The 14,627-nt window shown below is 35.8% G+C and overlaps 1 protein-coding gene and 1 long non-coding RNA gene across 2 annotated transcripts; one reads left to right on the forward strand and one right to left on the reverse strand.

The window, feature by feature from the left end:
• Positions 1-1,429: 1,429 nt before the first annotated feature.
• LOC139893309 (uncharacterized) lies at positions 1,430-4,173 on the forward strand. The gene is made up of 6 exons (XM_071876468.1): positions 1,430-1,577; positions 1,667-1,897; positions 2,935-3,101; positions 3,211-3,292; positions 3,632-3,700; positions 3,808-4,173. Exons 1-6 carry the CDS (start codon positions 1,488-1,490, stop codon positions 3,976-3,978), a joined length of 810 nt encoding a protein of 269 aa, XP_071732569.1. The 5' UTR covers positions 1,430-1,487; the 3' UTR covers positions 3,979-4,173.
• Positions 4,174-4,467: 294 nt separating this feature from the next.
• Positions 4,468-5,654, reverse strand: LOC139893310 (uncharacterized). The gene is made up of 3 exons (XR_011774470.1): positions 5,398-5,654; positions 5,191-5,290; positions 4,468-5,096 (listed from the first exon to the last, which is right to left on the reverse strand). It is a non-coding gene; the product is annotated as an uncharacterized lncRNA (long non-coding RNA).
• Between the last annotated feature and the right edge of the window lie 8,973 nt (positions 5,655-14,627).

Genomic DNA, 14,627 nt, shown 5'->3' on the forward strand with positions numbered 1-14,627 from the left:
TAGTAACAATATTTCGTGATGATTGTGAGATGCAAAAAACACTAGTGTAGAAGGAGTTGCACCTTTAGTCAAATTTTTAAAAATGATAGACTCTTTGAAATTTATATACGGAGTATATTTTAGATGGCATTACATGATAGTATGATACTTCATCACAAATGATAATTGATATATCCACCATAGCTTTTACTACATCCACCATATGTGTGCGTTAACAGGTTGTGCAGTCAGCATGTTAATGCATAATTAATGGTGGAAAAAATTGCAATGGATATATCACCACTCATAATTAAATGAATTTAAATGTTTAAGGTTGTTTACTTGTGCCTTCAGTGTTTTTATTTTTTATTTTTTTTTTTTTTTTGTCGCTGCCAGTTCTACAGTACTATTGAGACGTGGAGGTATTAGCGATCCCACTTTATAGAGCTATGGAAGGATGTAGTTGTATTAACAAGTGTTCATTCAGTGCTTTTAATTGTTTGCTGTTTGATGTCTTAACATTGCCTTTTCATGGAAGTTGTAGAACCTTCATCGTGTGCATCAACACTTTCGGAGTTTAACTAATCCAATGTCGGTACATTGGACTTGAAAAGATAACTGAATAATATGCAACCAATCAGGGGCGGACTGAAGAAAGGGCAGGGCGCGCCCGCCTCCAGTGGATTTTCAATTTTTAGAGCAAATTTTTTTGATTTTGCGATTTTGTCCCCGGTGGAATTTTTTTTTTTGCCCCAAACCCTTCATATTTTGCACTAAAACTTTCGTATTTTGCCCTAAAACTTTCGTATTTTGCTCAAAAAACTCTATATTTTACCTCAAAACCTCCATATTTTACCAAAAGAATTCGCCTCCGGTGAAAAAAAATTCTGGGTCCACCACTGCAACCAATCCAATGTCCATTAGATAACCGAACGAACAACAACAACAAAACCCAATACCACGTAAGTGGTGTATGGGGGTGTTGAGATGTAAACAATCATTCCCCTATCCGAGAATAAAGACAAGTCATTTCTCCGCCCAGAGTGAAAACACTATCAAAAGTAGAGAAAGTCATCCCTACTATAGAGAGATTGTTTCCGAGTGAACCTCCGAACGAACAAGAATAATGTATATGAATGGGCATTTGTCAATGTAAGGATCAGAATAACTCGAGATGGTTTGCTAAAATAATACTACTAGAAGATAAAACTTCTAATGTGGTTAACTGGCCATATTGAAAAAGTTAGGGGCTTCTATATATGGGCAAATAAATGTTACGGAGTAAATGAAAACGTTTTTTCCGTAGATCAAAATAAATATTTTTTAAATTTTTTTATAATTAATTAATCAATAAATAAAAAGAAAAGAAAAAAAAGAATGGATTCTGAGCGTGTGGCAACAAGTGTAAGTTATCCAATCATGATGCTGACCAATCACATCCACACACCTACTCCATACATCTTCACTTATCAATCTTCACTCTCTCTGGTGCCATAATCCCCAACAAAATGTCAACCACAGCTGCACTCGGATCCGGGGCCAGTCCGGCCACCGCTTTCGCAACAAGAAACTCATATCCATTATCATCACCTCATCAGGTTAATTTCTACCTTCTTCATACACTCGTAACAATTATAACAATAGGAATGAATTGTTATGAACTTTCAAAATTGATTTTGTGGTGCAGAAAACAACATTTCAAGGTGTGTCAATTCAAGATGCCAAAAGAAGCGTCTCCATTGCTTTCTTGAAATATAGTAACAAGGAAAGTGTTAAAGCTGTTAGAGGAGTTGGAGGGTTAGAAGTGAACGCAAGAAAAACTGCAGGGGCTTCAAAGGAAATTGAGGTTGAAGTTGATAAGCCTTTAGGACTCACTTTGGGTCCTAAACCTGGTGAAGGTGGCGGCGTCATTATCACTGTCAGTTTTCATCTTCTCAACTCTTCATTTTAAGCCTTTTAGTCATTGTTTCCGAAACGGGAGATCATATTTCCAACATTTATTTTACTTGTTCCACCACAATTTCGTGTTTTGTTCCCTACATATCCTTCAATAAATTCTAAGAAAAAGTTTTAAAGAATTTGTGCAAGTCTTTCATTAAGGGTAATTTAGACATTATAGGTGGAAGAATTAAAATGAATGTTGGAAATATCATCTCCTGAAACATAAAAATAACAACACTCTTTCACAAGATAGCTGGTTGGATCGGAATTACATGGGGACGGGGCGATGAATTTGAAATTTTCAGGCCTAAAATTTTGGATTTTCATATTTTGGCCCCATAGCTTCCTTGTTTTGCCCCCAAAATCTCTATATTTTGCCCCAAAGTTTCCATATTTTTCCTCAAAAGCCTTCATATTTTGTTCAAAAGCCTCCATATTTTGTTCAAAAAAGGTAGCGACTGTGAACCCTTTTAAAAAAAATTAGCCCCCGCGAAAAAAATTCTGATTCCACCTCTGGTTGGGACCCTAATATCCTACCGAGAGGTTTCAGGTTCAGACCTCGATAAAATCATATTTTGTGCAGGCGAGGAAAAGGGTAGGAAACGGTCACCGGATAATCCGGTTAGGCCTCATAATCCGTTTACCCGTATAATGTTTTTATGATCAGTAAAGAAACATGTTATGATAACATAGAAGTTTGTATATCTTTCGATAATTCACGATACTGTTGTTAATAATTAAAACAGTGCAAAACCTGATTCACAAGATATGTGTTGTGCTTAGTTGCAGGAAAACTAACAGCTTACCTGAGGATCATTCTATGAATGACTAGAAAGTATAAAACACGTTCACATTATCGTTTTCTAAAAAAGTTTCATAGGAAAAAAGTCCATCTCATTGGTATATTGGAGAATAAAGACACTTCCCATATTCTAATAAATAGTAACGGAAAAACACAGTATATCTTTTACTGTATCAAATATCGTGTAACTGATCGTAAGTTTTTGAATTCAGGGAGTTGATGGGGGTGGAAATGCAGCAAAAGCAGGGCTGAAAGTTGGAGATCAAGTGATATACACAAGTAGTTTCTTTGGTGATGAACTTTGGCCTGCTGACAGACTCGGGTTCACCAAAACTGCAATTCAGGCTGTGCCCGATTCCGTTTACTTTGTCGTTAGCAGGTTGCAATCTTTATGAACAACCCAATGCCAAAATAATAAACTGATTTTACTATTATTCTTGTTCTTTATGCGTGAAGAAAAGTTTGTTTAAGAAACAGATTTGATGCAGGGGTGCTTATGTAGATGTCAAACGACTACCGAAACGACCACAACCTCCTCGTTTTGGACGCAAGCTAACCGATGCTCAAAAGGTTAGATTCTTATAGTTACAGTATCGTTATGACGACCACATTTAGCATATTAGTTATGGAAATTGCTAACGACAACTCTTAGGGCTGTCGTTAATGTGTTTTAAAGTGTTATAGTAAGCGCTTACATACTTATTTGACAGTAAAAAAAAAGAAAAATTATTTGTACAATTACTCTATGCACGTTAATGACGGCCCTCAGGGTTGTCAATAGCAAAATCCATTAATTATTCATAAGAAAATTTGAAGTTTTGACTCGTTACCTGACCCGTCTCTGTTGCCACATTCAGCGATTGAAAGTATTAATTTTTATTTTTATTTTTTTATTTCTTCGCTTTTAAGGCTCGAGCAACTCATATTTGTTTGGACTGCGGATTCATATACACATTATCCAAGCCTTTCGAAGAACAGGCAAGCTCCCTTTACTCCACTTCTATCAATCGATATAAAACATAAAACAACTGTTCATCTTTTACTATTTTACAAAACGTGTTTGACATTTATTTGGAAATCTGCAGCCGGATGAGTACTTGTGCCCCCAATGTAGAGCACCTAAAAAGAGGTTCGCCGGATATGATCCAGCCACCGGAAAAGCTATTGGTGGGACCCTTCCTCCTATTGGTGTAATTCTTGGACTTGTAGTAGGTCTTGCAGGAGTTGGGGCATTGCTTGTATATGGTCTTCAGTGACCAAAATTCTATATTCACTGGAAAAATATTTATTTTTTGGGTTGGAAGTGTCAATAACATAAGAGTAAAATGTGGGGGACCCTATGAAATGTGGTTATAAACTTGTTCATGAACTTTGTAAAAGAATACTATATGGTCAATCATAATTATAATTGATTATTGAATATTTATTTAATAATTATTTTCTGATGTTTATATAGCATGAACTAGTAATTAGTCGGAACTGCGCGTTGCCGCGGTTTGTTCGAGTTATTTTTCTTGTGTTTACTACAGTGTAAATGAAAAGTGGGTTACTGATACGCAATTGGGTTTCGTAGCGCTTACTGTTTACAATACCAAAAACAAAATATTATGATAGAGTTTTGGTAGGTTTATATTACACGTGAATAGCCGTTTGTGCAGTTATGCAGTAGTAGCGGGTTAGTTGGGTTTTGTAATATGAATCACTGATTGTGTGAGTAGAATGTGCAGGTAACCAAATAGTAACCGGGTTATAGAATCATATATGTTGCAAATAGTAAATGTATAATATAACTTATATAAATGGACAGGCTGATTAAATCAAAATGACATTAGGGGTTATGATTAAATCAAATGACAATACGGGTTAGTGCCTTGCATGATCTGGGATTGTATTGTAGCATTTGAGCGATTTGTGTGACGGTTTTTGTTCTTTTCTTGTTCATGGTCGTTGTAGACTTTCCGTTCTAGTTGTAGAAGCCGTGTTCATCGTATTTGGTTCTGAACCTGTTCAAGCATAAGCATATGTAAGAGGAAAAAGTTTTAATATTTATAATATGTGTTTACTTTCATTGCTATCATCTCTTGAAGTTCGACAATATCAAGATTGAAATGATAGTGAGTCCTGGATATGCTGAAGAGCTGGAGTTCGCCCGTGTTTGTAAAATGTATGTTTTGATGGTAAGCGTAATGGTTTCTGCAGGTTGATGTATGTAGTAGTTGGTTGTAGTTCTGAATTTTGTGTGAGTTTAAACTTCCAGCGGTTTTCCTTAACCCAGCAGCTGCCGACTGCTATAATGACTGGTTTCGGTAAGGCGTTGTATGTTTCTAGCTCGAACTTTGTCGCCATCTCGTTTTAAAATTGTATTGTTGTATCGCTGAAAAGGAATAATATGTGAAGATATCATTATTTTCTGTTTGTTTCAGCATAGCGTGTAAACAGATGAATATATGAGTTGTTTTACTACTTACTTGAAATTAATAATGTTGATCGAGAATCGTTTTTTTGTTTCGCCATTTTGGGTCGTACTTTCTTCTAGATCTCCAACGTATTGGACACATCCGATATAATCTGTATTACATTTTGTGTAGCAGATGGTAAAGCATGGTCAGTTTGTTTATTTATGCATTTTGGCAGTACGAAAATTATATTGAGAATGATGTAGTTTGTTGTCTTACCTGTAATATCATCGTACGATTTCAGTTGACTGTAGGACTTGAACTCGAAAAAATGTGCAGGATATCCTACAGCTGGTATGTTTTGAATTGCTGTTTGTAGATCGGAAATCAGGCACGTAGGGTTTGATATTGCTTGCTCAAACTTTTTTTACCCTCACAGATAAAATTTGAAAATCTATATGCTTGGTTCAGTTGCATTAGGTTTATGAAGTGAGTCTTGTTTCGTTAGTCCATCATCACTTGGATAGCGGTTCCCTGTTGATAAGGTTAAAAGTTGATTAATTTGTGAGGTTTTTGTGATGTGTGACTTATGTATGTATATTGGTATGTATGCTTAAGTGTTTCTAGATGATTATACATCAGTATCCATTAAGTCTAGGATTGCCGTGCGTCTCGACACCCAGAATCTGTATGCTCTATCATTTTGAGTCGGTCTCCTGGTCGTAGACTGGATATCGGTACCAATTCAATCTGTTGTTCCATCCTGCAAAAATGAAACATATTTGGAAGTCAGTGACTGTATATAATATATTATTTGATGCTAATATCATAATCTAAATATTATCAAGCTGTTGAGGATGTTGTTTGTTGGGGTTTGTGACTTGTAAAGTGAAAATACTTCCCAAATAAATCATGAAATCAGCAAAGTCAAAAGGAGATAAACCTCTGAAAGCTGCCCTGGCTTCTCAATCTGTGGTTTAACTTGGCCTTTTAAGGGCGTTGCCGATGATTATGGAAATCGGTTTAGAAAGAGGATTCCGTACCGCATTCGGTGACTTAATAATCATGAACCTCAAACTATCAGCGGTCTTCTTTACATTTTCGGTCGCGGCAAAACTCACTCTGAAATTAAAACTACAAACACCTATAAAGCAACCAACCTGCTAAAACAAAACGTTGTTGGAAATCAGGCACGTAGGATTTGATATTGCTTGCTCAAACTTTTTTTACCCTCACAGATAAAATTTGAAAATCTATATGCTTAGTTCAGTTGCATTAGGTTTATGAAGTGAGTCTTGTTTCGTTAGTCCATCATCACTTGGATAGCGGTTCCCTGTTGATAAGGTTAAAAGTTGATTAATTTGTGAGGTTTTTGTGATGTGTGACTTATGTATGTATATTGGTATGTATGCTTAAGTGTTTCTCGATGATTATACATCAGTATCCATTAAGTCTAGGATTGTCGTGCGTCTCGACACCCAGAATCTGTATACGATCGGCTCTATCATTTTGAGTCGGTCTGTTGGAGTATGGAGACGTTAAATAAACAAGAAATATGGATCTGAGCAACGATGCGGCGCATCATTTGACAGATGCGGCGCATTCATGGAGTGATTTATGCCGAAGGTTTTAGATGCGGCGTTTTCGAAGGATATAGCGCATCAAAGAGGAGGGATGCGGCGCATCCTCCACTGATGCGGCGCATCTGGTGCTAGTTTGAGCCTGCAGTCTCGATTTCTTGAATCTGAAACGTGGAAAGCAAGGTGATGCGGCGCATCACCCATGAGATGCGGCGCATCGACCTGGAAATCAGCAAGTTGATCAAGTTGCTCAAAAGGGTTCCGTATTTTATTGACTAACCTTTTGCTTTAGGTGAAAAGTGGGTACTTTACACCTTGAATTGAGGCTGTGATCATGATAATTCAAGGGTGTAAAGCATGGCTAGTTGGTAAACAAGATGATTACTTGACATGATGAAGATTCCTAGCTAGTTGTCATGGTGTTGTTGTCTTCTCCTATATATAGAACTCATTGTATGCAATTGTAACAACACCACATACAAATTCTCAGTAATAAAACTATCTCTAGTTGGTCCGTGGACTAAAGCAATCACAACGATTGCATATAACCACGTTATATCTTGTGTCGTTGTTTATCGTTCTTGCATTTTATCTTTCGTTCATTAAGTGGGTTTGAGTGATCTTGATAGTATCACTACTCGGCTAGTAGTCTTGTAGAATTACTAGCGTTGTTTGGGTCCTAATATCCTAACAACTGGTATCTAGAGCACAAGGTTTCGTTATGGGAACGATGGCGGAAGACGGGAAGTTTAGAATCGACCGATTCGATGGGAGAGACTTTGGCTTTTGGAAGATGCAAATTGAAGATTACTTGTATCAAAAGAAGCTACACCAACTTTTGTTAGAGACCAAGCCCGAAAGCATGAGCGATGCCGATTGGACGCTTTTGGATCGTCAAGCTTTGGGTGCTATTCGTCTTTCACTTGCTAAGAACGTTGCATACAATGCTGTGAATGAGAAGACGACGTTTGCTTGCTTGAAAGCACTCTCTAACATGTATGAGAAACCTACAGCTTCTAATAAGGTATTTCTCATGCGACAATTTTTCAATACAAAAATGAAGGAAGGTACGAGTGCAACGGATCATATCAATGAATTTAATAATATCGTCTCAAGGCTTGAATCGGTAGAGATTAAGTTTGATGATGAACTAAAAGCACTAATCTTGCTTTCATCATTACCGGAAAGTTGGTCGGGTACGGTTACCGCGGTTAGTAGCTCTACGGGAACTACTAAGCTAGCGTTTGAAGGAATAAGGGACTTGATTCTTGGTGAATATACTCGTAGGAGAAACTCGGGGGAATCGACTGTAACACCCCAGCTTAACATGAGCACAATATTGTCCACTTTGCCCGCAGGCGCACGGCTTTTTCTTGGCGACCACACACGAGAAGCACTTTCCCAGGAGGTCACCCATCCTGGTAGTGCTCTCGCCCGAGCACGCTTAACTGCAGCGTACTCACACATCTGCTCTGCCTGTGGTCCCAAAACGCGTTGTGTCATTTAAGCGTGAGTATTACCTTATAATCCCATGATCACTCATGTTCGTGGGCGATGTGGGATTTGCCTAGGGTGTTACATTCACCCCCCTTAGGGACTCATCGTCCTTGATGAGGTTTGCCCCACCACCCCCAACGGCACATGAGTGGCTCTGATACCATTCTGTAACACCCCAGCTTAACATGACCACAATATTGTCCGCTTTGCCCGCAGGCGCACGACTTTTTCTTGGCGACCACACACGAGAAGCACTTTCCCAGGAGGTCACCCATCCTGGTAGTGCTCTCGCCCGAGCATGCTTAACTGCAGCGTACTCACACATCTGCTTTGCCTGTGGTCCCAAAACGCGTTGTGTCATTTAAGCGTGAGTATTACCTTATAATCCCATGATTACTCATGTTTGTGGGCAATGTGGGATTTGCCTAGGGTGTTACAGCCGGGTTGTGGTGGTGATCGAGGGTGATAACGGTGGCCGGTGGTTTGGGATGACGGTTGAGGTGGTGGCCGTGATGCAGGGTGGCGGTGGTTGATGGCTCGACATCAAGAAGGAGAAAAGGAAAACCAAGGATGGTGAAATATATCTATATCCTATGTATGATATATGATGTGTATATGAATGATATAATTTGTCAAATGCAGAAAACCAATAATACACTCAATAACACTTTAATAAAAGGAAACAGTAAGATAAGATAGAATATAAAAATCTAAGAGAAGAAAAGAAAAAAAAAATTAAACGTGTAATACTTCAACAAAACAAACTATTCTGCCGACACCAATTTTCGGAGTATAATATCGGATCCGTTGCTAAACAGTTAATATATAAAAGTGTTCCTAAAAATCCCAAATTTTTAGATTTAATATTATTAATTATTTCACTCATTACCTGTTTGAAACCTGATCAAAAAGGTTCGAAAATTATTTATTTTCTGTTCCGATTTATATGTACGGAGTACTAATATTAAAACTTGAAAAGATAAAGAATACTTTTAACAAATCTAAAATCTTCGTAATCGATTTACAGTTCAACTTTTATTTAATCCATCATAGACCTATATTAAATCTATATGAACGTTAACGAAATGTCATCCGAGTATTACTGACATTTACTAATTAGACTCGAAATCATTTATTTTTTTATATATTCTCTTTCTATATATAAAGAGTTTTAAATAGCAAGTTTAACTACTAAATAATTATATTATATATCTTTAAACCATTGAATTTAATATAATTTATATATTTACAAGTAATATTTATATACATATTTATATATATAAATATATATCTATATATTTATAATAATAGTTTTCATTACATCACATATTATTTTTCATATTTATTTTCAACAATTAAATCATATATTATTTCAAATAATAATATTTTCAAATTAATGTATGTGTATCTAATTATATATAGTTGTTCGTGAATCGTTGAGAATGGTCGAAGGTCAATTGAATATACAAAACAGTTCAAAGTTTTTGAGACTCAACATTACAGACTTTGCTTATCGTGTCGATTTCATATACAGATTAAGTTTAAATTTGGTCTGAAATTCCCGAGTCATCACAGTACCTACCCGTTAGAGAAATTTCGTCCCGAAATTTGAGTGAGGTGGTCATGGCTAACAATAAAAATGTTATCATGATGAATATGAGTTGATAAATTGAATTTTATCATCATTGACTAATATAGATAAAACGATTCGATTAGATGAAGCATACGAATGAAGTTGTCACAACTGATTGAGATAGAGATTTAACTTTTGATGTAGTCACGGTGGAATTTAGAAAATAAGGTGCGTCTTAACTTTTGACGTAGGAGGTTGAATTCCGGAATTCAAGGGATTTAAAGAAAATCTTCAAAATCTAAAAGATTTGATTCTTCGGTGAATAAGGAAATTAAGATCTCTATAATTAAATGCGGTGATCTGCCTTGATTACTCTGTCTGATATTTCCATTATAAATTATACTCTTCCGTTCCTTTATTCTCACCATTCCTATACTTTCTTCCTTAGTTCATACATCCAGAAGATTGTGAAAATGCTTAATCCAGTTCTAATCCTTGATATTTTCCTAATTATCATTTCTGTCCTCCTTCTTTTCAATCTTCCACCAGAAGAATCTGCTTAATTCTACTATGCTCTAGGGATTATTGTATTTATAATCCTCCCGTGTCTTTATATTGCTATACGCACTGATATCCACAGTTTGTAATTTCGGTGTTGTTGTTGGGCTTTATATTTTCCCTTATGTATCGGAGCTTCATGCTCTTGTTTTCTCTTCCCGAATTTAAATCAAGCGAATAATGGTCCAGAATTTGTAGATATTGAGTTTCGAATGAATTTAATGTTATAATCAAGAAAGAACATAATAGCACGATTTGATTCGTCAAATTACCAGAATCATTGAGAATAGAGCTATCAAGAATATACTTTCTTGATATGTTCAGAAGTTATGTAGAATGAAAGAGTTATGTAACATGACACATGATGATGGTATAATCTACTGTGAACCATCATCACATTTCATTAGAAACTCAGCATGACTTACTGTAATATAATCACGTTGATCAAGTGTCATTATATTATACTAACTCATGCATCAGTTCCCAACATTACTTCAATAACATTCATATTTTAAACTTGAAAGTTTACAAAATATAGAAACTAACAGTTTCTATATGATGTAACACTGATATCATGAAAAGATTAATGATTTCATGTAAGAGTAGTTATGAAAATATCTTCAGAAATATGGAGGATATTTATAATAAAAGATACGATGATATCTTAGAATATCTAATATCAGCGGATGATAGAAACTATTGTCTGCAAGGGTTTAGAGTAGGGAGCAAGATATTCACTAAAGACTTTAGCAGACATTGAATCATTTGGATTCTTTGAAGTCAAACTTATTCTTTGTGATTTGTCCACGGCTTTCTTCATAGTTTCGCATAATCTGCTTTTCGGTACTAAATTTTCTCTTGAATGTTTCCAATATAATGATACACAGGAAGCACGAAGAGGTATATAATTTCGGACGAGAATATTTATGAAAATATCTTCAGAAATATCGAAGATAGTAATGATGATATTTTGGAATTTCTAAGTTCGATGGTTAATGGAGAAAGATTTTCCGCAAGATTTTAACATGACTTCGGGGCAAGATATTCTCTAAAGATTTCAGCGGATCCAGAATTATCTGGATTCTTTGAATATAGGGTATGGTCCTTGTATTTGTCCTTGGTCTCCTTCATGGTTAACTCTATCCGTTTTCCAGTTCCAATGTTGCTGAGCTTTTCCAACATATTATTCTTTATCATCAAACTTCCGATGACTAAGGTCGTTTACGGTTGCCTACAGTTTCTGCTGCTTCATTCCGTTTTTTTTTTTTTACATTCAGAGTATCGATTCGTAAACTGGGTGCCTTTTCAAAATTTCAGAATTGAAGGTCGTAATTCTAGGAGATAATTGTTATATGTATACATATAACTATTGATATAGAAATGCTACGAGATTCGAAATACTGATTGTTGATTCCCGGTAATTGGTATGGCAATTATTGTTACAGGGTATAGATGAATACAAGATGGGGTTTCAATGAATACAGTGATTTTTCGGAAGTCGAAGATTAATGGAGTTGTTGGTAAATTTACTACTAATATGGTGAGATATAAACGGTTTCCCGGTATCGATGACAAAAGACAACTTATATAACAGGGTTATAATAAGTTAATCCGAGTGAAAAGTTGAAGTTGACTTGTTGGAGCTGTGATAAAATTGGCTAATTTGGAAAGGAATTACAAAGTTATTTTTTTGGGTAATAATAACGCCAATGAGCTAGCACGGATACGTGTTTAAACGTTTACTCAAGTTCCGAATGTTTTCAGGTGCATAACTATATGCATCAATCTCTTCTTCCGTAGATGAAGTGCGGTTGGTTCATCCTCTCGATTGAGGTGTTTTCAAGAATTCATGAAAGGTTTGTACGCAGAATGTGATTGTCGAGATACAAATGAAGTTTAAGATGAATTCAAGTGGCAAACTTGAAGAATTGTTTAGTTTCATATTTTATAATCAATATTTTAATTCATTTTAATTGTCCAATGTTGGTAGTCCTCGATTGATAGTCCACAGTTGACAGTCCAATAATTCATATACAGTTTAATATACAATATTCGAATTAATTAACACGTGTCGTGACCCGTATACGTCTCAGACTCGATCACAACTCAAAGTATATATATTATTGTAGAATCAACCTCAACCCTGTATAGCTAACTCCCGCATTACTGCATATAGAGTGTCTATGGTTATTCCAAATAATATATATATATGGGTCGATATGATATGTCAAAACCTTGTATACGTGTCCCGATATTTAAAGTGCGTAAAATAAATACAGAAATTAAATGATGATAAATAAAATTGCGAGAATGTAAATTGCGATAATTAAATTGCGATAAATAAAATATAATCAGTTAGCTAGGAACAATTAGCTAGGAACAGTTAGCGTGGATTCTTAACAAAATTCCTCATAGTTAATTTGTTTGTTTCTAACAAATTTTATTTTATCAAATGTTTTCTTCATTATGCCACTTGTTGGATTCTGATAAATTAAAATCTAAATATAAAATTAAATGAAAAGGGTTATTCTGCGGTGAACAAATACGTATATCGGTGGATGTAAATAGGATAGTAAATGACTGTTGAATCAGATTCGAAGAATGTACAGTGTAACTTATTAATGTGAAATCTAAATATTCTTCGGGTATTACCTACCCGTTAAAATATTTTCACCATTAACAGTTTGTACAAAAGAATTTTTAATTACAATCTTTATGAAAATATACTTACATATATATTTTCTTCAGATGTAATTATAGATTTAATGAGTCAATGTGATATTAAACTCATCAAATTTATGGCTAGAACTAGAGTACATATTCTCTAAAATATTAGAGATTACATAATCACCATGAAGGACGAAGATAGTTTATGTAGATCGATTCGTAAAACAATTCGTAGAACGATGATTATGCTTGAGGTATAGATTGCGAGATTGAGACGTGTGATGATGTTGTTGTTGTTGGTACTCCTTGGTATCCATGGTGCGTATGACGTTGATGTTCGGGGTATAGATTAAGATGTTGAGGTGTGGGATGCGGATGTTGATGTTGGTGGTGGTGATGGTACTGTTGACATTGATGGTGGTACTGGTTATGCTGCTGGTGCTGTTGCTGTTGTTTGTAACCTTCACACCATATTCTCTAAAGCCACTACTCGAGCGCGAAGCTCGTTGATTTTTTCTATTACACCAGGGTGATTTTCGGTTCGGACTAGCGTATAAATATAATCTAGAATTTGGTATAGTATATAATCGTGGCGAGATACTCTGGAAATGAGAGAAAAGATGGTGTTTCGAACAGGTTCACCGGTAAGTGCTTCAGGTTCTTCGCCAATAGGGCAATGTGGCGGATGGAAAGGATCACCTTCTTCTTGTCTTCAATGATTGAGGAGACTATGAACCCATCCCCAATTCATCCAGAATAGATGATGACTGATTGGTTGATCCATTCCGGTCACACTGCTTTCGGAGCTTGAGTGGGATTCCATTTCGGAATCCGAGTGACTTGAACTAATGACGAATTCCATTTCGTACGATTGGATAAAGAATTTTTAAATATGAAATGATTTTCTGGCTAACGGATGGTATTCTTAATTACATAGAATATCCATATATATAGAACAAAAGGTTTCGTAGATTACGGAGGGATTTACGGGATACGCTAGATAAGGTTTACAGTGACAGATATGCTAAGATATGAATCTTGTCTATACACTATTCATTCAATCAATGCAGCAAGACGTGTCTAGACTAAGAATGATAAGCAGATAATTTTCGACACAAAATGGTAGGCAAAACTTTTTGACATGCAGACCAGGTCGAAGTCCAGACTCACTAAAGCATCCTAACGACTACTAGTTAGACACACTAATGCAAGACCTGGTTCGCTACTACCACCGCTCTGATATCAACTGTGAAGACCCGTCCTAATCCGTCCGGACGAAGTCCATATCGATTATAAACGATTCACAACAGTTGATTACATCGCGAGGTACTTGACCTCTATATGATACATTTTACAAACATTGCATTCGTTTTTGAAAAGACAATATTTCATTACATCAAAAATGGACGGCATGCATACCATTTTATAATATCTAACTATAATTGACTTAATAATAATCTTGATGAACTCAACGACTCGAATGCAACGTCTTTTGAAATATGTCATGAATGACTCCAAGTATTATCTTTAAAATGAGCAATTGCACAGCGGAAGATTTCTTTCATACTTGAGAATAAACATGCTTTCAAGTGTCAACCAAAAGGTTGGTGAGTTCATTAGTTTAACATAAATAA

The sequence above is a fragment of the Rutidosis leptorrhynchoides genome, chromosome 2 (assembly GCF_046630445.1).
Source record: "Rutidosis leptorrhynchoides isolate AG116_Rl617_1_P2 chromosome 2, CSIRO_AGI_Rlap_v1, whole genome shotgun sequence".
NCBI lineage: Eukaryota > Viridiplantae > Streptophyta > Magnoliopsida > Asterales > Asteraceae > Rutidosis > Rutidosis leptorrhynchoides.

What these genes read in the sequence shown, in the direction of transcription:
- LOC139893309 (XM_071876468.1), top strand. Translation starts at nt 1,488, where the DNA reads ATGTCAACCACAGCTGCACTCGGATCCGGGGCCAGTCCGGCCACCGCT. An exon ending in CATTATCATCACCTCATCAG is followed by an intron (nt 1,578 to 1,666) that starts GTTAATTTCTAC and finishes TTTGTGGTGCAG; the next exon opens with AAAACAACATTTCAAGGTGT. An exon ending in CCAAGCCTTTCGAAGAACAG is followed by an intron (nt 3,701 to 3,807) that starts GCAAGCTCCCTT and finishes GGAAATCTGCAG; the next exon opens with CCGGATGAGTACTTGTGCCC.